This window comes from Mobula birostris, chromosome 11, assembly GCF_030028105.1.
Source record: "Mobula birostris isolate sMobBir1 chromosome 11, sMobBir1.hap1, whole genome shotgun sequence".
Lineage (NCBI taxonomy): Eukaryota > Metazoa > Chordata > Chondrichthyes > Myliobatiformes > Myliobatidae > Mobula > Mobula birostris.
Window position 1 is genome coordinate 99,984,276 of NC_092380.1, and position 21,144 is coordinate 100,005,419.

Sequence of the window (21,144 nt, forward strand, 5' to 3'; positions counted from 1 at the left end):
AACCACAGCTTTCACATTTTTAGCTTCATTTTTGAATTGTTTTATGGATTTTCCCCTTATTCTTATTTTGTGAGCTTTTCCTGCCTCTACACTTCTGGGTGCATTTAGAAAAACTCCAGCACCGACATTAAGACCATTGAAGTTCAAAGTCAATTTATTATCAAAATGTCACCATATACTACCCTGAGATTCACTTTCTTGCCGGCATTCACAGGAACAATGAAGTACAGTAGAATCAATTAAAAAAACTACACACAAAGACTGACAAAAAAACACAATGTGGAAAAGACAAACTATGCAAATACTAAAAAAATTAACAATAATAAATAGATGGATTGATTCACAGATAAATAAATAATACTGAGCACATGAGTTGCAGAGTCCTTGAAAGTGAGTCCTTAGGTTGTGGTTCAAGAGACTGATGGTTGAAGGGTAATAACTTTTTCTGAATTTGATGGTGTAGTGAAGAGAGCTTGATGTGGATAGTGGATGCTTTCATTTGCCTGAGCCCAGAGCTCTGGGATCGACTCTGAAAACTCAGTCTATTCCTTTTTGAACATTTTTCAAATGTGTTTCTCTGAAAAAGAACTTGTTTGAACATAGAACATAGAAACATAGAAAACCTACAGCAAAATACAGGCCCTTAGGCCCACAAAGCTGTGCCAAACACGTCCCTACCTGACAAATTACCTAGGGTTGCTCATAGCCCTCTATTTTTCTGAGCTCCATGTACCCGTCCAGGAGTCTCCGCCTCCACCACCATTGCCGGCAGCCCATTCCACGCACTCACCACTCTGCATAAAAAAAACTTACCCCTGACATCTCCTCTGTACCTACTTCCAAGCACCTTAAAACTGTGCCCTCTCGTGTTAGCCATTTCAGCCCTGGGAAAAAGCCTCTGACTATCCAAATGATCAATGCCTCTCATCATCTTATACACCTCTATCAGGTCACCTCTCATCCTCCGCCACTCCAAGGAAGAAAGGCCAAGTTCATTCAACTTATCCTTATAAGGCATGCTCCCCAATCCAGGCAACATCCTTGTAAATCCTCTCTGCATCCTTTCTATGGTTTCCACATCCTCCCTGTAGTGAGGTGACCAGAATTGAGCACAGTACTCCAAGTGGGGTCTGACCAGTGTCCCATATAGCTGCAACGTTACCTCTTGGCTCCGAAACTCAGTCCCACGATTGATGAAGGCAATAGATCAGTACAGCACAGGAACATGCCCTACGGTTCACAATGTTAGGCCGAACCAAATAAATTAGTAATCAAATGGCCAGCTAGATTAATCCCTTCTGCCTACATGTCCTGAAACGTCGACTGTTCATTTCCATAGGTGCTGTCTGACCTGCTGAGTTCCTCCAGCATTTGGCGTGTGTTACTGTCCATATTCTTCCATTTCCCTCACATTAATGTGTCTGTCTAAACACCTCTTAAAAATCCCTAATGTATCTGCCACTACCACCACCCCAGGCAGTGCATTTCAGGCACCTATCACTCACTGGGTGAAAAAAACAAGCCCTCCCCCCCCTCATTTCCTTTGAACTTACCCCTTATCTAGTTCCTGGTATAACTAAGTATCAAATTTTCTCACCTCTATGAGATACTGTCATTAATTTTAATATTGATTCAAGTTGATGCGATTTGAAAGTAACAGTTGTCACTGGTAACTTCACATCAGCTCCTTACATTTGATTCTGTGCAGTGAAGCTACAGATACAAACAACACAGTATCACAGTATTAAGTTTTATTTACTTTTTATGACTATAGTAAAATTCCTTTCGGCTTTCAAGGTAAATTCCATCAATTTCAATCACTCTCTTCATAAATCCCACAGATTCCATCCCAAATTTAGTTTTTGTTGTAATTTTTACAACTTTTTCCTTGCTGAAAATGGTGGAAAGTGATTCAAAAGCATTTCCCTGCACTGGTCAATGACACTTGCATCAATACTCCTGTGTCCAACATTTTAAGAACAGCTTCTTCCTATCTGCCATCATACCACTGAATGACTATGAACCCATGAATCTTTGGAACTATTTTTTTCAGAATCAGGGTCAGGTTTTATTACCACGGATACAGGTCATGAAATCTGCTGTTTTGCAGCAGCAAGACTGAAAATATGCTATAAATTATAACAAGAAATAAAAATAAAAAATAAATAAGTAGCGTAAATCGAGAGCAAAAATAAACAAGAAAATCTGCAGTTGCTGGAAATTCAAAGCAACACACAGAAAATGCTGGAGGAACTCAGCAGGTCAGGCGGCGTCAAAGGAAATGAATAAACAGTCGACGTTTCAGCCCAAGACCTCTCTTCAGGACTGGAAAGGAAGAGGGAAGATGACAGAGTGAAAAGGTGGGAAGGGGAAGGAGGATAGCTGGAAGGTGACAGGTGAAGCCAGGTAGGTAGGAAAGGTAAAGGGCTGGAGTGGAAGGAATCTGATAGGAGAGGAGAGTGGACTATAGGAGAAAGGGAAGGAAGAGGTGCACAAGGGGGAGGTGATAGGCAGGTGAGGAGTTAAAAGGTCAGAGTGGATAATAGAAGAAGAGGAGAGGATGAGGGAATTTTTTTTAAACCAGAAGGAGAAATCTATATTCATGCCATCAGATTGGAGGATACCCAGACAAAATATAAGGTGTTGTTTCTCCAACCTGAGGATGGCCTCATTGTGGCACAAGAGGAAGCCATGGACTGGCATGTCGGAACAGGAGAGGCAATGGGAATTAAAATGTTTGGCCAATTGGAAGTTCTGCTTTTGGCGGATGGAGTGGAGGTGCTCGACAAAGCAGCACCCCCCCCCAATTTACAATGGGCCTCACCAATGTAGAGGAGGCCGCAATGGGAGCACCAGACACAATGGACGATCACAACAGATTCGCAGGTGAAGTGTTGCCTCACCTGGAAGGACTGTTTGGGGCTCTGACTGGAATTGGGACGGAGGAGGTGAACGGGCAAGTAGTGTTCACGGGTCCATTGTCCATTCAGAAACCTGATGGTGGAGGGGAAGAAGCTGTTCTTCAAACATTAAATGTGGCTTTTTAGGCATCCTGTAACCCCCCCCCCCACCCCTCTGATGAGAAGGGGGCAAGTCCTGGATGGTGAGGGTCTTCAATGATGGATGCGGCCTGCTTGAGGCAACATCTTTTGAAGATGCCCTCAGTGGTGGCAAGCTAGTGCCCATAATGAAGTTGTCCATGTTTACAAACCCCCTCCCACTTTCATATCTCTTACCAACTCTTCCTTCAGTTAGTCTTGATGAAGGGTCTCGGCCTGAAACGTTGACTGTACCTCTTCCTAGAGATGCTGCCTGGCCTGCTGCATTCACCAGCAACTTTGATAAAGTGTGTTGCTTTACAATCCTCTGCAGCTTTTTCCAATCCTGTCAGTGGCCCCTCCATACCATTTGGTGATGTAGACAGTTAGAATGCTCTCAGTGGTACAGTCACTTCCAACACTTTAACTTACAGTAATTTTTATGTATTGCACTCTATTGCTGCCTTAAAAGAGCAGATTTCTTGATGTGTATCAGTGATAGTCAACCTATTTCCTTCTGATTACGTCTGTGTTCTTTTCTCTTCTCTAGTTCTTTGCCTTCCTTGTACTCTGGTGCAATGCCGCAGTGGGGTGGTGGAACCAAGTGTGCTGCCTGTGACAAGCTGGTCTACCACGCAGAGGAAATACAATGCAACAACCGAAGCTTCCACAAAACCTGCTTCAATTGCAGTAAGTACGCGTTGTCAGTTCTCCCCCACCCCTCCCAAAACAAAGAACCCTGGAGCAAAAATAAAACACATCCTGCAGCAGATACCCCGCCAGTGTGTAACCAGCCTACTGGTTTCCAAGGAATTGGGATCCACCATTACTCCGGTTTCCTCCCAGGTTCCAGAAGACACGCGGCTCGGTAGATGAATTGGTCACATGAGTGTACGTTATACATGGGCTTGTTGGATCAGAAACTGTGCTGTTTCTTGAAATAAATAAAATAATTCCTGAAACACCAGTACCAACTTAAAACACCTCACTGAAGGGGCGGCCTAGTGGTTAGCACAATGCTTTACCATACATACGACCAGGGTTCAATTCCCATCGCTGCCTGTAAGGAGTTTGTACGTTCTCCCCATTCCTCGTGGGTTTCCTCCCACAGTCCAAAGATGTACCAGTTGATAGCTGAATTGGTCATTATAAATTTGTCCTAAATTAAGCTAGTACTAAATTGGGGGAAAATCGCTGGGCAGTGTGGCTCAGAGTACCAGGAGGCCTGTTTCATGCTGTATCTCTAAATAAAAAGAAATTAAAAATTAGAAATTCTTTACGACATGACTACATTTTCTTAATGTATCATCTTCATCAGCACTGTCGGACTATCAATTAACAACATGCTGGTCAGATGTCGCCTTGTTTAAAATTGAAAGGCAAATCATATTTTTCACCAGCATATGCATTAAGTGTTTTTTTTGTGTGCAATCAGATTATGCATATACTTCAAGGTCTGTCTGATTTTTTTTATTCCTATTAATGATTCCAAACAAGAAATTGCTCCAATATGCTGCCCCAATACCTGGCAGGTTAGTAAATTAGTAGATTTACTTAGATTCGTAGGGAGTCGACTTTAAGCAAGGTAACTATTTACAAGTAAATGATGCTAGTGCGATCACTCGAATTGAGCAAGATGTTCTCCCGAAAGATTGTCCCCTTCATGTGGCTCAGTATCAAAGTATAGATCAAAAAAATATATCATTTTTGTTGGATAGGAATTTGTCATAGAGCATTACATCACAGAAATAGGCCCTTTGGCCAATCTAGACCATACCGAACTGTTATTTTGCCAAAGCCTATCGACCTGCACCTGGATCATAGCCCTTCACGCCCCTCCCATCCATGTACTTATCCAAACCTGTTAAATGCTGCACTAGAACCTGAGCCTACCACTTCTGCTGGCTGTTCAATCAACACTCACATCACCCTCTGAGTGAAGGAGATGTCCCTCAGGGTCACCTTAAATATTTCACCTTTCACCCTTAACCTATGGTCTCTAGTTCTAGTCTCATCTAACAGTAGAAAAAGCCAGCTGGCATTTACCCTATCTATACCCCTCATGATTTTGTGTACCTCCATCAAATCCCCCCACATTCTCCTGTGCTCCAGCAAATAAAGTCCTAACCTATTCAACCTTTCTCTATAACTTAGTTTTAGTTAGTTTTTTTCAGTCTTGGTCTGTCCTGTGTTTTGTGATATCACACCGGAGGAAATATTGTATCATTTCTTAATGCATGCATTACTAAATGACAATAAAAGAGGACTGCATGTCTTCATAATCTAACTCAGGTCCTCCAGTCCCAGCTCCATCCTATAAATTTTCTCTGTACTCTAAATCTTATTGATACCTTTCCTGTTTTGTAGGTGACTAGAACTGCACACAGTGCTCCAAATTGAGCCTCACCAATTTCTTATACAACTTCAATATAATATTCTGACTCTTGTCAATACTCTGATTTATGAAAGCCAATGTGCCAAAAGCTTTATTTACCACCTTGTTACCTGTGATACCTCTTTCAAGGAACAATGGATCTTTATTTCCATATCCCTCTGTTCTACCACACTCTTCAGTACCAGACCAGTTGAGCTTGATCTTTTGGGGGAAATGTGATTTGAAAGTATCATTTGCCATTGGTACCTAGCATTTCACATTTGGTTCTGTCAACCTCAGTGGAGCTACAGGTACAATCTTTCAAAGTTCATAGTAAATTTATTATCAAGGTATGTAGACTTCACCTTATACTGCTCGGAGATTCATTTTATTGCAGGCATTCACAGCAGAACAAAAAAATACAATTGAATCAATGAACAACTACACACAAAGACCAATGAAGACCCATTTGTGCAAAAGAAAACAAACAGCAAATATAAAAATGTAATAAATAAAATATACAAACAGACACATAAGTAATAAATAAGAAAAAAAGAACAGATAAATAGGTGGTCAAATAATTAAGCAAGTGAATAAATAAGTAGACAAATAATAAAGTAAAATAAATTGATATATAAAAAGATTTAATAAATGAAAAAATAAATAAAAATAGATGTAATAAATGGAAGAAATAAATAAATAGATTTAATAAATGGATAGATAGATAAATGGCCAATAAATACATAAATAATGCTGAGGACATAAGTTGTATTGTCCTTGAAAACAGCAACCAGTATTATATTTTACTCACTCACTCTGCCACAGAAGGAAACTACTCAATCCTTTGGATCCGAGTCAGCTTTCCACAGACTAATCTCATCAGTCCTGTTTCCTCCTTTTTCCCCCTTAGTTCAACTGGTCCAATTTACCAATAATTACCCAATTAACCAACAAGCACATCCTTGAAATGTTCAAGGAAATCAGAGCAACTGGCAGAAACTCTTCTGGTCTCTGATAAATGTGTGTTGAACTTCTGCGCACTTTGAGCACCGGCAATGAGAAATGAACTTCCCAGAGGCATAGCAGGCCTAATAATATTTCACAGTAGTCACGTAATTAATTCAAATCTTTGCCAAATGATCCTGATCTTGGAGCATGTATTAAAGTAACAAGAAAGGTCGCACACTCAGAAACTGCTCAGAGTACAAAATGAAAGGGTTTCAATGTCTCGGCAGCTGATAGCTATAATTTAACTTTGCTTTAAAAGGTGGGCGCCTCATTGCAAAATTACCCGCATGCACTCTTGTACACAATGTACTCAGACCATCATTTCTGTCAGCTATCAAAGGGCTGCCCATGAACCTGTGCCCTGATTAACTCATATATGCAAGAGGTACTGCAGATGCCAGAAATCCAGATAAAAACGCAAAAAATGCTGCAGAGACTCAGCAGGTCAGGCAGCATCTATGGAGAGGGAAAAAAAAGTCAATATTTCCGATCGAGACCCTTCATCAGAACTAACTCCTCAGGGTTCTGAAAGGGGTAGCTGAAGAGATTGTGGAGACATTAGTAATGATCCTTCAAGAACCAATAGATTCTGCCATGGTTCCAAAGGACTGGAATATTGAAAATGTCACTCCATTCTTCAAGACGGAGGTAGAAAAAAGGAAATTATAAGCCAATTAGCCTGACTTCAGTGGTTGGGAAGATGTTGGAGTCAATTGTTAAGGATGTGGTTTTGGAATATTTGGAGGTACATGATAAAATAGGCCATAATCAGGATAGTTTCCTCAAGGAAAATCTGTTGAAATTATTTGAGGAGATAAGAAGCAGAACTGACAAAGGAGAATTAGGAGATGTTGTGCACTTGGATTTTCAGAAGGCCTTTGACATGGTGCAGTATCCTTTCATCCTTTCACACTGCGCCACACACCCACTAACATCGTTTACAGACTTGCAGGCATTGCTCCGCCAGAAATCCGGAGACACACTACAACAAAAATTGAAGAAGGTAAACAGAACTTGGATCCATGGCACCCACTACATCATCACGTGCCAGTTTCCAGCCGCCTAAAATCGAGGAAAAGCTTTGCTACAGTGGAGGGACTACCGCACGGAACATCCTCCCAAACATACAGGATTGACCTCTGGCAACAAACAGAAGCCAGAACCCCACCAAACAATACAGTGCAAGACCCCACAGATATGTTACCAGATGGGGCACTGCTTGACAGACAGAAGTGGTGCACTCTCAACAGAGCGAGAGCGGGAGTTTGTAGGACGGGAGACAATATGGTGAAGTGGGGTTTAAAGACTGGCAAATCCTGTGAGTGTGGCGAAAGGGTGCAGAACATTGAACACGTTCTGCGCAACTGCCCACTCTCACCTGATTTAGCTGACATTGACCTGCTCAACGTCAACCAAACACTAGAGTGGCTGGCTATCTGGTGTGACAAGCTATGATGATGATGGTGCTGTATATGAAGCTGCTTAACAAGATAAGAGCCCATGGTATTATAGGAAAGATACTTACCTGGATACAGCATCAGCTGACTGGCAGGAGACAAAGAGTGGGAATAAAGGGAGCCTTTTCTGATTGGCTGCCAGTGACTAGTAGAGTTCCACAGGGGTCGATGTGGGACCACTTCTTTTTATGTTGTATGTCAATGACAGATGATGGAATTGATGGGTTTGTGGACAGGTTTGCAGATGATATGGAGATAGGTGGAGGGGCAGATGGTGTTGAGGAAGCAGAGAGGCTGCAGAAGGACTTGAATAGATTAGGACAGGGGTCCCTAACCTTTTTTGCACTGCGGACTGGTTTCATATTGACAATATTCTTGCGGACCGGCCGACCGGTGGGGGGGGGGGGGGTGGGGGAAGGTAGGGTTGCCAACGGACAAGAGTAGCAGTCAAATATGTTGGGTTTACCCAGAATAAGACTACAATGACCATGAAGCCTTGAGCGGGCACAAGTGCGCATGCGTGACTTGCGCATTCGTGTACGTGCCGACTTTTTTCTACAAATTGCTTTTGCCGATTCTGTTTGGGGGAGGGGGTGATAATCACGACCGGAATATAGGTGATAAGTGGCTAATACACTCAATTTCGCTTCTAAAAGGGTTTATCTAACAAATTTAATATTAAACACACAGCGCATATTTTCCTCGCATGAATATAGCGATAAGTCAATTATCAGGGGAGGACAGGGGAGCTTGAAGTAAGTGTTGAAAGAACTTCCAGTAGAAGTGGTAGAGGCAGGTTCGATATTATCATTTAAAGAAAAATTGGATAGGTATATGGACAGGAAAGGAATGGAGGGTTATGGGCTGAGTGCAGGTCGGTGGGACTAGGTGAGAGTAGCGTTCGGCACGGACTAGAAGGGCAGAGATCACCTGTTTCTGTGCTGTAATTGCTATATGGTTATATGGTTATATAAGTAAATAGCATCATAACATTTTAAGTAAAATTTGGATATTAAACACACAGCACTTATTTTCCCCGTGTGAACATATAAAATCATTGCAACACACCAGTATTGCCGAATCAGTGGGAGCTCTGGGCTTGTTTCTCCGCAACAAGACGGTCCTATCGAGGGGTGATGGGAGACAGCGATACTCAAAGGGGGTTCCTTATGTCCAGTCTATTCCGCAATTTAGTTTTCGTTGCATTCATTGCAGAAATATGTTGGAAATAGAAGCAACGTTTTTAGTGCTTTCGTGGCTATCTCAGGATACTTAGCCTTGACTTTGATCCGGAATGCCGGCAGAGATGTTATATCAAACATACTTTTCAGCCCGCCGTCATTTGCAAGCTTGAGGAGTTGATCCCCTTCGCGGGCTGACATGGATGACGTGTGCGTATTGACCTCGCGTGCGTTCAAGCTCAACAGTGCATGTGACGGGGAATGAGGAAAGGTGCAGCTGACTCCTATCGCCAAATCATATCGTTCCCTCGCGGCCCGGTAACGCATGCTTTGCGGCCCGGTGGGTGGGGACCGCTGGATTAGGAGAATGGGAAAATAAGTAGCAAATGAAATACAATCTTGGAAAATGTATGGTCATGCACTTTGGTGGGAGGAATAAAAGCATAGACTATTTTCAAAACAGGGAAAAAATTTCAAAAATCTGAGGTGCAAAGGAACTTGGGAGTTCTCATGCGAGGTTCCCTATAGGTTAATCTGCATGCCGAGTCAGTGATGAGGAAGACAAATGCAATGTTAGCAGTCATTTTGAAAGGACTAGGATATAAAAGCAAGGATGTAATGCAGTGGCTTTATAAGGCACTGGTGAGGCCTCACTTGGATGGAGTCTTGTGAGCAGTTTTGGGCCCCCGTTTAAAAAAGGATGTGCTGACACTGGAGAGGGTTCAGAGGAGGTTCAGGAGAATGACTCCTGGAATGAAAGGCCTATCCTATGAGGAGTGTTTGATGGGTCTGGGCCTTCACTTGCTGGAATTTAGAAGAATCAGAGGATATCTCATTGAAACCTATCGAATGCTGCAAGGCCTAGATAGGGTGGGTGTGCAGAGGATGTTTTCTACAGCGGGGGAGTCTAGGACTGTGTTCTGTGCAGCCTCAGAATAGAGGAATGTCCATTTAGAATAGAGTTGAGGAGGAATTTCTTTAGCCAGAGGGCAGTGAATATATGGAATTCAGTGCCTCAGGTGGCTGTGAAGGTCAGGTTAGTGGGTGTATTTATGGCAGACACTGATAGGTTCATGATTGGTCAGGGCATGAAAAGTTACGGAGAGAAGGCAGGAAAATGGGTTGAGAGGAAAGTGGATCAGCCATGATGAAATGGCAAAACAGACTTGATGGGCCGAATGGCCCATTTCTGCTCTATGTCTTATGATCTAAGATTGCTTGATGTCATTTCCAGTACACTGGTGTAAAGGAGAATGAAAGAATTGTTACTCTGGATCCGATGCAGCACACAAAAACACAATAAGATAAAAAAAACAATAAATATAAATACATAAGATAGCATATCTGCACTAGAACTTCTGCAGATGCTGGAAATCCAAAACAAAACACATAAGGTTCTGGAGACCCTCAGCAAGTCAGAAATCATCCATGTAAGTGAACAAACAGTCAACATTTTGGGCCGAGACTCTTCGTCAGGGCCCTTCATGTAGCTTATATCTTTTTCAGGATAACTTGTATACATAGATTGATTGTATGTCCATTAAGTGACATCGTGAGGTACAGTAACGCCTGTACAGAAGGTGACTGACAGGAAGTGATAAAGTAGTGGTGGTTGGGGGGTGAAGGGTGTGTTCGTCAGTGGAGGTGTTGATCAACCTCACTGCTTGAGGAAAATAACTGCTTTTGAGTCTGGTGGTCCTGGTGTGGATGCTACGTAGCCTCCTCCTTGATGGGAGAGGGACAAACAGTCCTCGAACAGGGTGGGTGGGATCCTCCATGATGTTACTGGCCCTTTCCCGGCACCTTTCTGTATACATGCAAACTGACCCTTTGCTAATTATTAACACATGAGATTCTGCAGATGCTGGAAATCAAGAGTAACACACCAAAATGCTGGAGGAACTCAGTCTGCAGTAGCTTTTGTTTCCTTTCTCTCCCTTCCGTCTCTAGTGACCTGCAGAAAAGCCCTGGACAGCACCACCATGGCTGCCCATGAAGCAGAAATCTACTGTAAGTCCTGCTATGGCAAGAAGTATGGACCCAAGGGCTATGGCTATGGTCAAGGTGCGGGAACGCTCAGCTCTGCAGCCGATGAGAGTCAACCCAGTCAACATGTGGAGTAAGTGTTAAAAATATTTGTGAACACACTGTTTCAGGTTCCCATCGTGGATCAAATTTGCAGGGACTCATTGCCACAAAGAAAAGGGGAATTTTGAGCAGTTCAACATAAATCAGTTGCGAAAATCCTTCAGCTGCAGGCTCAGACAATTGTACATATATATATTTATGTCACATTTATTGTAACCATTCAGTCATAGCATACTATTGAACAAAAGCCCTTCAGCCCATCCAGTCTATGCTGACCTATCTACACCTGTACATATCCCTCCAAACCTTTCTTGTACTGTATGTTACAATTGAACCCGTATCTACCACTTCTGCTGGCAGCTTGTTCCACACTTGCACCAACCTCCAAATGAAGGAGATTCCCTCAAGTTGATCTTGAATATTTCACTTTTCACCCTATGCCTACAATCTCTAGTTCTAGACTCACCTAACCTGAAGGAAAAAAAGCCCTGCATGCATTTACCCTATCTATACCCCTCAAAACTTTTTATACCTTTAAAAAGATCTCCACTCATTCTCTGGCACTCCACAGAATAAAGTCCTAACCTTTTTAATCTTTCCCTAAAACTCAGGACTGTGCTCCTCCATAATTTTGAATTGTGCTTATCATGGAAATTTCAACTCATTATTCATCCAATCTAATTTATTGTAATTAAGTATCTAAGCCTCAGACTACGCTGGTATATTTCCTGTCCTGAGGTGCCTGAAAGGATGAACACAGATGGAGAGGCTGGGGAAGAGGGCATTTGGGATGCTTGACTTCATCAGCTGTGGCATAAAATGTTCAGATTCATTTATTTATCATACTTACATCGAAACATGAAGTGAAATGCATCATTTACATTAATAACCAGCATAATTGAAGGATGATTTACGAGGAGCATGATGGGGAACTTCTTCACTCTGAGGGTCATGAGGGTGTGGAACGAGCTGCCAGCACAAGGGGTGCATGCGAGCTCGATTTCAACATTTAAGAGAAGTTTGTTAGATACCTGGATGGGAGGGGTATGGAGGCTATGTTCCAGGTGCAGATCAATGGGACTAGGCAGATTAAATGGTCTGGCATGGGCTAGAATGGTGAAGGGGCTGATTCTGTGCTGTACTTCTCTATGACCCTATGAGTCTTTGAGCTGGGGACAGCCTGCAAGTGTCGTCACACAGTCTGATGCCAGCATAGCATGCCCACAATGTTTGCGGAACAAGAGCAGCAGAACAATACCAATAAAACAAGCCCTTTTCCTATCTCCCATCCACCCAGACAAACTACAGGAACCCTACTCCATAAAGCAGTAAACCTCTTTATGGGGAGGGTGGGAGGAAGATGGCCCGAAGAAAATGAAGGAAGCGAGAAAAGGAAGTCACTCACCAGCCCCTGACCCGATTAATTCCCTGTTTCGTGGTCAGATGACACATATCAACGAAACAGCTCCACCACTATGGAATATTTCAGCCAGCTCAAGCGTTCTTCTGTTGGACAAGTGGTTTACTATTGTCACACATACCACGGCACTGGTGAAAAATATTGTTTTGCGCGCCATCCATACAGATGACTTCATCATATCTGTACATGAGGTAGAACAAGGGAAAACAATAACAGGATGCCAAGCCGTGTTAACAGTTACAGAGAGAGCGCAGTGCAGGCAGACAATAAGGTGCAATAAAGAGGTGGACCGTGAGGTCATTTTATTGAATAAAGATGAAGGATTAGCTTTATTTGTCTCAGGTGTGGTGAAAAATCAAAACATACAGTGAAGTGCATCATTTGCATCAACAGCCAACACAGTCCGAGGATTGTGCTGGGGGAAGCCCGCAATTGTCACCATGCTTCTGACACCAATATAGCATAGTCTCAACTCACTAACCCGAACTGGACATGTGGGAGGACACCAGAGCACCTGGATGAAACCCATGTGGTCACGGGGAGAACTCCTTACAGACAGTGGTGGGAATTGAACCTCAGTTGCTAATTGCTGGTACTGAAGCGCGTTATGTTAATCACTGTGTTACTGTGCCGACCATTCAATAATCCCTTAATAGACACGTAGGAACTGTCCTTGAACCTGGTGGTATATGGCTTCAGGCTTTTTGTATCTTCTGCTCAAGGCGATAGGGGAGAAGACAGAATGTCTGGAGTAGACAGGGTCTTTGATTATGCTGGCTACTTTACCGAGGCGGTGAGAAATGTCAACAGTGTCCATGGAGGGGATGTACTGAACTGTGCCGGGCCATTGCCACACAACATGTTTAACTAGGGGAGAAGGTGTATGTCCATAAAGTGATGCTAGATACAGGAGTGTCTGTACATAAGGTGACTGACAAGAAGTGATAAAGTAGAGGTGGTGGGATAGCGGGAGGAGGTGCTGATCAACCTTACTGCCTGGGGAAAGTAACTGCTTTTAGAGTCTGGTGGTGCTTGCGTGGATGCTATGCAGCCTTCGCCCCGAAGGCAGTGGGACAAAAAGTCCAATGCCCAGGGTGGCTGGGTTCCTTCATGACATTGTTGGCCTTTTCCTGGCATCTTTCTGTCTATATGTATTCCGAGTAGAGTTACTGATAAGTATGAGCAGTCAAACACATTGTGCTGGAATACTGTTCAAATTACATCAAAATGGCCAAGTTCTCAAAAGGTTGTTAACACACATGATGCATTTCAGTGTAAGTTCTGATGTGCATGTGATAAATAAATGAATCCGAATCTGGTTTGTTGGGGTAACTTCACAGGCTAGAGTACCTTGACAGGAAAACTCAGGAAGAAGTCCATCTTGTGATCACTGTCCACAAAGCCTCCATCCCTTTTCCGAGCGTGGGAGTGAAGCTACCACACCGCTGACGAAGGCTCGTGTAGCAACTGCAATTCAAGCAGTTGTGAGGTTTGCTCTGGTGACGGGGCAATTTCTGAAGAAATGTTTCAAGATGCTTTGGGGTGAATTAAGTGTACAGTCATTTGCCCTGAAATTGTTGGTGTGTTTAAAGGGACACTGACCCTGTTTTCTCACCCCATCCATGCAATAGTTACAACTTACAGGTGAATACAGACTGGAGAACTGATGAGTTATTTGTTGCTAGATAAGGAAATCAAATCCTGTTGCCATATAAAGTCACAGAGTCGTAGAAACAGCCATTCATCCCATCTAGTCCATTCCAAACTATTTTTCTGCCTAGTCCTATCGACCTGCACCCGGACCACAGCCCTCCATTCCCCTCCCTTCCATGTACTTACCCAAATTTCCCTTAAAGGTTGAAATTAAACCCGTATCCATCACTTCAGCGTTCTCCTGTAATAGATCTCTGCCTGTACATTTATGGAATCAGGATCTTTGCTCTCTAACCAAGGGAAATTTGAAGACTACGAATGTAAAAACACAGATAAACAAAGATGCTTTCTGTTTTCCAGCAGAGGGGGAAAGATTTTATTTATGTGCTCATGAATAATCAATCTTAGCATTTCAAAGTTAAATTTATGGGAAATGGATTTATTTTGCAAGGAATATAGGACATTTTTAAACACTTTATGGAAGATATTTATTCTATTCAAAATAATTTGTGTGCAACTATTGAGTTGGAAAATATCTTGCATACACTCAAAGTAAGGAAACTCTTTCCGTTGCCTTCAGTTTAATAGCCCCTTTTTATTGTGCCGGTTGCATTTAAGATTAAGATTAGCTTTATATATCACATGTACGTCAAAACATCAGATCCAGAATTAGGTTCAATATCACTATCATATGTCGCAAAACTTGTTGTTTTACAGCAGCAGTACATTACATTGCAATACATAATAAAAAAATAAATTACAATAAGAAATATATTTTAAAAACTAAATCAAGTAAATAGTGCAAAAAGAGAACAAAAAAATATTGAGGTATTGTACATGGGTTCATTGTCCATTCAGAAATTTGACGGCAGAGGGGAAGAAGCTGTTTCTAAAACGTTGAATGTGTGTTTTCAGGCTCCTATACCTCCTCTTTGATGGTAGCAATGAGAAGAGGGCATGTACTGGGTGATAGGAGTCCTTAATGATAGCTGCTGCCTTTTTGAGGCATCGCTGGAGAGGCTAGTGCCCATGATGGAGCTGCTTGAGTTTGCAACTTTCTGCAGCTTTTCCTGATCCTGTGCAGTTGCTGCTCCATTCCAGACAGTTAGAATACTCACATGGTGCATCTCCGAAAGTTTGCAAAAGTCTTTGGTGTCAGACCATGTCTCCTCAAACTCTAAATGAAATATAGCCATTGTCATGCCTTCTTTGTAATTGGATCAATATGTTGGGCCCAGGAAAGACCTTCAGAGATTTTGACACCCAGGAACGTGAAACTGCTCACCCTTTCCACTGCTGATCCCTCGACAAGCCTGGTGTATGTTCCCTCTACCTTCCCTTCCTGAAGTCTGCAATCAATTCCTTGGTGATACAGCTGTTAAGTGCAAGGTTGTTCTTGTGACACCACTCAACCAGCTGGTCTATCTTTCTCCTATATGCCTCCTTGTCACCATCTGAAACTCTGCCAACAAAAGTCTGTCAATGGCAAATTTATAGATGGTGTTTGAGTTACACTGTCATGGGGATAGAGAGAATAGAGCAGTGGGCTAAGCAGTAATATACTCCAGTGTTGATTGTCAGTGAGGTGGAGATGTTATTTCTGATCTGCATTGACTGTGGTCTCCCGATGAGGAAGTCAAGGATTCAGTTGCAGAGGGAGGTACAGAGGCCCAGGTTTTGGACCTTGTTGATTAGAATTGAGGAAATGATTATGTTGAAAGCTGAGCTATACTCAATAAGCAGCAGCCTGACGTTGGTATTATAGTTGTCCAGGTGATCGAAGGCCAAACGGAGAGCCGGTGAGATTGCATCTGCTGTAGATCTGTTTTGGCAATAGGTAAATTTCAGTGAGTCCAGGACCTTGCTTAGGCAGGAGTTAATTCTGGACATGACTAAACTCACAAAGCACTTCATCATTGTAGATATGAGTGCGACTGGGCAATAGTTGTTGAGACAGCCCACCTGCTTTTCTTAGCCACTGGCATAATTGACACCTTTTTGAAGCTGGTGGGAACCTCTGACTCCAGCAGTGAGAGATTGAGGATGTCCTTGAACATTTCCACCAGTTGGCCAGCACAAGTTTCCAGTGCTCTACCAAGTACACCATCAGGGCCTGACGTCTTGCGAGGGTTCCCTCTTGAGAGAGATTCTGATGCCAGGCTCCAAGACAGAGATCACAGGGTTATCAGATGCTGCAGAGATTCGCACAGGTGTAGTTTTATTCTCCCTTTCAATGAGTGCATCATGGGAGCACCGCAGTCATTCATGATGTTAGTTCTTGCCTTGTAGGAAGTAATGGCCTGCAAACCCTGCCAGAGATGACATGCATTCAACTTCAATCCAAATTGTTTTTTCACTCTGAAAATAGCCTTACATAGGTCCTACCCGGACTTCTTGTATAGTTTTGGATTACTGGTCTTGAATGACACAGATCTAGCCATCAAATCATTTGGTTCATCCATGATATGTTCATGAAGGCACACACTCAGTCTCAGAAAGCACATAGAGTGAAATGTCTGATTTGCATGAAATCAAATCAGCTTGGATTGTGCTGGGCAGACCACAGGTGTCGCCACACTTCCAACTTCAAAATAGCTTGCCCGCATCTCACTAATTCTTACCTGTATGTCTTTGGGATATACTGTTTGACAAACCTTTACCCCACAGATACAAACTTCTGGAGGAACTCAGCAGGTCAGGCAGCATCTATGGAGAGGAATAAAGTGCCAACATTTTGGATTGACACCCTTCAGCCCAATGAGTTTAAGCTCTCTTTATTTCCTTTTCCAAGGGTCAAACCTCATCAGTCTCCAAACCCCAGCTCCTCCAAGTTTGCCCACAAGTTTGGTGGTGCCGACAAGTGTCCAAGATGTAATAAGTCGGTGTACGCTGCTGAGAAGGTGATTGGAGGAGGGAAGGTATGAAAAAAATATTATTATGTATTTTGTACATTCTTATTATTGTGATCTTTATCTTATTGTGTTTTTGTGTGCTGCATCAGATCCAGAAAAATAATGTTTTTGTTCTCCTTTACACTTGTGTGCTAAACAATTTTGAATCTTGAATCTTTATGCTTAAGCAAAAGAACACCTGAAGCAGAATAGTCAGACTGAGGAAACCCAAGGGTAGCTGATATGTTTAAATATTAAAAGAATTATCTGATTATCATAGAACAAGAAGTCATTCTGCCCACTGTAGCCATTCTGGCTCTTTACACTGTATCCCAATGAGTTCTTTTGCCTCTTTCCCTATGGCCTGCAAATTTTTTAAGACCATACGGTATAGGAGCAGAATTAAGCCTTTTGACCCATTGATTCTGCCCCGACTCCCTTTTGAAATGTGTGATTGACAGACAGTCAGGTGTTTAAAAGGGAATCGGATAGTGGATGCTGCATGTAGGCCTTGTGTTGCCTCAGTGCGTGTACACAGCATTCCAGAGCTTATTGATCTGATCAACATCTTAAACACAAGAGATTCTACAAATGTCGGAGACCTTGAGCAGTACACACAAAATGCTGGAGCTTCACAGCGAATCAGGCAGCACATTTGAAAGGTCAGCAACTTTAAGTTCCTTGGTGTTATTATTTCAGAGGACCTAGCCTGGGCCCAGCACGTAAGTGCAATTACGAAGAAAGTGCTCCTACTTGCTTACGAGTTTGCAAAGATTCTGCGTCACATTTGAAACTTCAGAATCAGAATCAGAATCAGGTTTATTATCACCAGCATGTGACATGAAATTTGTTAACTTAGCAGCAACAGTTCAATGCAATACATAATCTAGCAGAGAGAGAGAGAGAGTGTGAAAAAAATGATAAATAAACTAAAACATAATAAATAAACAAGTAAATCAATTACCTATATTGAATAGAAGGTGTGTGTGGGGGTGCTGGCAGATGATAAATGAAACCAGGTGAGGGGCAAGGTAGGTGGGAGGGTGGGAGATGGAGTAAGAAGCTAGGAAGTGATCAGTGGAAGAGGCAAAAGGCTGGAGAGGGAGGAATGTGATAAGAAAGGATAGTGTACCACTCTGTTTTGCTCTGATTAGATTAGACCAGGAGTTCCCAAACTTTTTTATGCCACGGACCACTGCCATTAACCAAGGGGTCTGTGGAGACCAGGTTGGGAACCCCTGGATTAGATTTTAGATTTATACATCAAATTCAGCATCCGTAAGCAATGAAGCAGATCTTGATTCATTCAGGATTGACTACAGCCACGTGACTGTGCCAAGATATTTTACCTACCTGCACGCCAATGGGAGACTAAAGTTGTGGCTTCTATCAGCATAGACAGAACAATATTACAGATCCTCTCCAGAACATCTAACTTATGCACAGGCGATACATTTGAACGAGCATTTGGGAGAGAGGTGGGTTGGATTTGCCGGCTGCTTAGGGCTACAGGTATCTACTGCTGAGTGAGAGCCCAGTTCGCAGCTGCATTTCTTACTTGTGATTTGTTTGGGTAACAAACAGTTCACAGGAACAGAACCCTGCCCTAACCTGCACTTGACTATAAAGAGATAACGATTAGCTTTATTTATCATGTGTACATTGACACAACAAAGCATATAGTGAAATATGTCATTTGCATCAAATCACATCAGTAAGGATTGTGCTAGGGGCAGCCCGAAAGTGTCGCCAAGTTTCCAGAGCTGGCATAGCATGTCCACAACTTACTCACCCTCTCCCTAATTGTATACCTTTGAAACATGGGAGCACCCAAAGGAAACCCACATGATCATGGGGAGAACGCATAAACCCCTTGCAGACAGAGGTGAGAGGTGAACCTCAATCTCTGATTGCTGGCACTGTAAAACAACTACACTAACCACGACCACGGGAAATAGAAAAGGCATGTCAAATGGGCAATGTTAAAATAGTCATGGGAGATTTCAATATGCAGCTAGATGAGGAAAATCAGTTTGGTAATGGATCGCAAGAGAGTGAAGTTGTTGAATGCCTACAAGGAGGCTTTTTAGAACAGTTTGTTGTTGAGCCTACTAGGGAATCAGCTATCCTGGATTGGGTTTATGTAATAAATGGAGCTGATTAGGGAGCTTAAGGTAAAGGAATCCTTCGGAGGCAGTGATCACAATATGATCGAGTTCAACTTGAAATTTGATGGGGAGGAAGTAAAGTCTGGAGTAGCAGTATTTCAGTGGAGTAAATGAAATTACAGTGGTATGAGAGAGGAGTTGGCCAAAGTAAATTGGAAGGAGATACTGGTAGGGATGACAGCAGAGTTTCTGGGAAAAATGAGGAAGGTGCAGGATAGATGTATTCCAAAAACAAAGAAACACTCAAATGGCAAAATGAGTACAACAGTGGCTAACAAGGGAAGTCAAAGCTATTGTAAAAGGAAAAGAAAGGCATACAACAAAGCAAAAAGTAGTGGGAAGGTGGGGGATTGGGAAACTTCTAAAAACCTACAGAAATCAACTAAAAGTATCATCAGGAGAGAAAAAAATGAAATATGAAAGCAAGCTAGCAAACAACATAAAGGTGGATAGAAGAATCTTTTTCAAGTACATAAAAAATAAGGGAGATGAGAGTGAATATAGGACCACTAGGAAATGAGGCTGGAGAAATAATAACTGGGGACAAGGAGATGGCAGATGAATTAAATGAATATTTTGCATCAGTCTTCATTGTGGAAAACATTAGCAGTGTGCCAGGTATTGAAGAGTGGGAGGGAAGAGAAGTGAGTACAGTCACTATTACAAAGGAGAAAATGCTCAAAAAGCTCAAAGACCAGATGAACTGCACCCTAGGGTTCTGAAAGGGTTAGCAGTAGAGACTGTGGAAGCATTAGTAATGATCTTTCAAGAAGCATTGGACTCCGGCATGGTTCTGGAGGACTGGAAAATTGCAAATGTCTCTCCACTCTTTTAGAAAGGAGGGTGGCAGCAGAAAGGAAATGGCAATTCCGAACTAAACTTGAATCAATGAAGGATGCTCAATGGTTGTGGCAGGGCTTAAATACTATCACCTCTTATAAAGATAGCTCAAGTGATGTAGGCAACAACAGGGCTTTGCTTCCAAATGAAATTAATGACTTCTATGCTCACTTTGACTGTCAAAACATGGAGGAACCATCATATACTCCCACAGCTCCCAATGATCCTGGGATTTCAGTCTGTGAGGCTGACATGCAAACAGCTTTCATGAGTGTGAAGCCATGAAAAGCATCTGGTCCAGACAGAGTGCCTGTCCAAGTACTAAAGGACTAAAGACCTGTTCTTATCAACTGGCTGGAAACATTGTGATCTTTCGGTAATCTGAGGTACCCACCTACTTCAAGCAGGTTTCAATTACACCGGTGCCTAAGAAGAGCCTGGTGATCTGTCTCCATGACTATTGTCCAGTTGCACTCACATCCACAGTGAAGAAGTGTTCTGAGAGGTTGGTGACGAAACACATCAACTTCCGCCTGAGAAGCGACACGCATCTGCTCTCATTTGCCTAGTGGAACGACTATTTGGTGGTTCATTCATTGGTTCTTCACTCAACTCTGGGTTGTCTGGACAGCAAAGATGCATACATCAGGATGCTCTTTATTGACCACAGCTCAGTATTCAATACTATCATCCCCTCAAAACTAATCAATAATTTCTAAGACCTTGGCCTCAATACCTTCTTGTACAATTGGATCCTCGATTTCCTTACTTGCAGACCCCAGTCAGTTCAGATTGGGCAACAGCATCTCTTCCATGATCTCCACCAGCACAGGAGTATCCACAGGGCTGTGTGCTTAGCCCCCGCTTTACACTTATGACTGTGCGGCTAAGCCCAGCTCCAATGCCACATTCAGATTTGCTGATGACACCACTGTCGTAGGCTGAGTCAAAGGTGGTGATGGATCTGCATATAGGAGAAGACTGAAAATCTGGTATCATAACAACAACCTCTTACTGAATGTCGGC

General features: G+C 42.6%; 1 protein-coding gene across 2 annotated transcripts in view; it reads left to right on the top strand.

Annotated features, from left to right (window-relative positions):
- Positions 1–21,144, top strand: part of csrp3 (cysteine and glycine-rich protein 3 (cardiac LIM protein)) — a 60,688-nt gene that overhangs the window by 25,407 nt on the left and 14,137 nt on the right. For both annotated transcript variants that reach the window (XM_072272757.1, XM_072272758.1), the window contains exons 2-4: positions 3,589–3,728; positions 11,009–11,177; positions 17,011–17,137. In XM_072272757.1, the coding sequence (XP_072128858.1) occupies positions 3,617–3,728; positions 11,009–11,177; positions 17,011–17,137 (408 nt within the window). In that variant the 5' untranslated portion in view covers positions 3,589–3,616. The remainder of the gene's footprint in view (positions 1–3,588; positions 3,729–11,008; positions 11,178–17,010; positions 17,138–21,144) is intronic.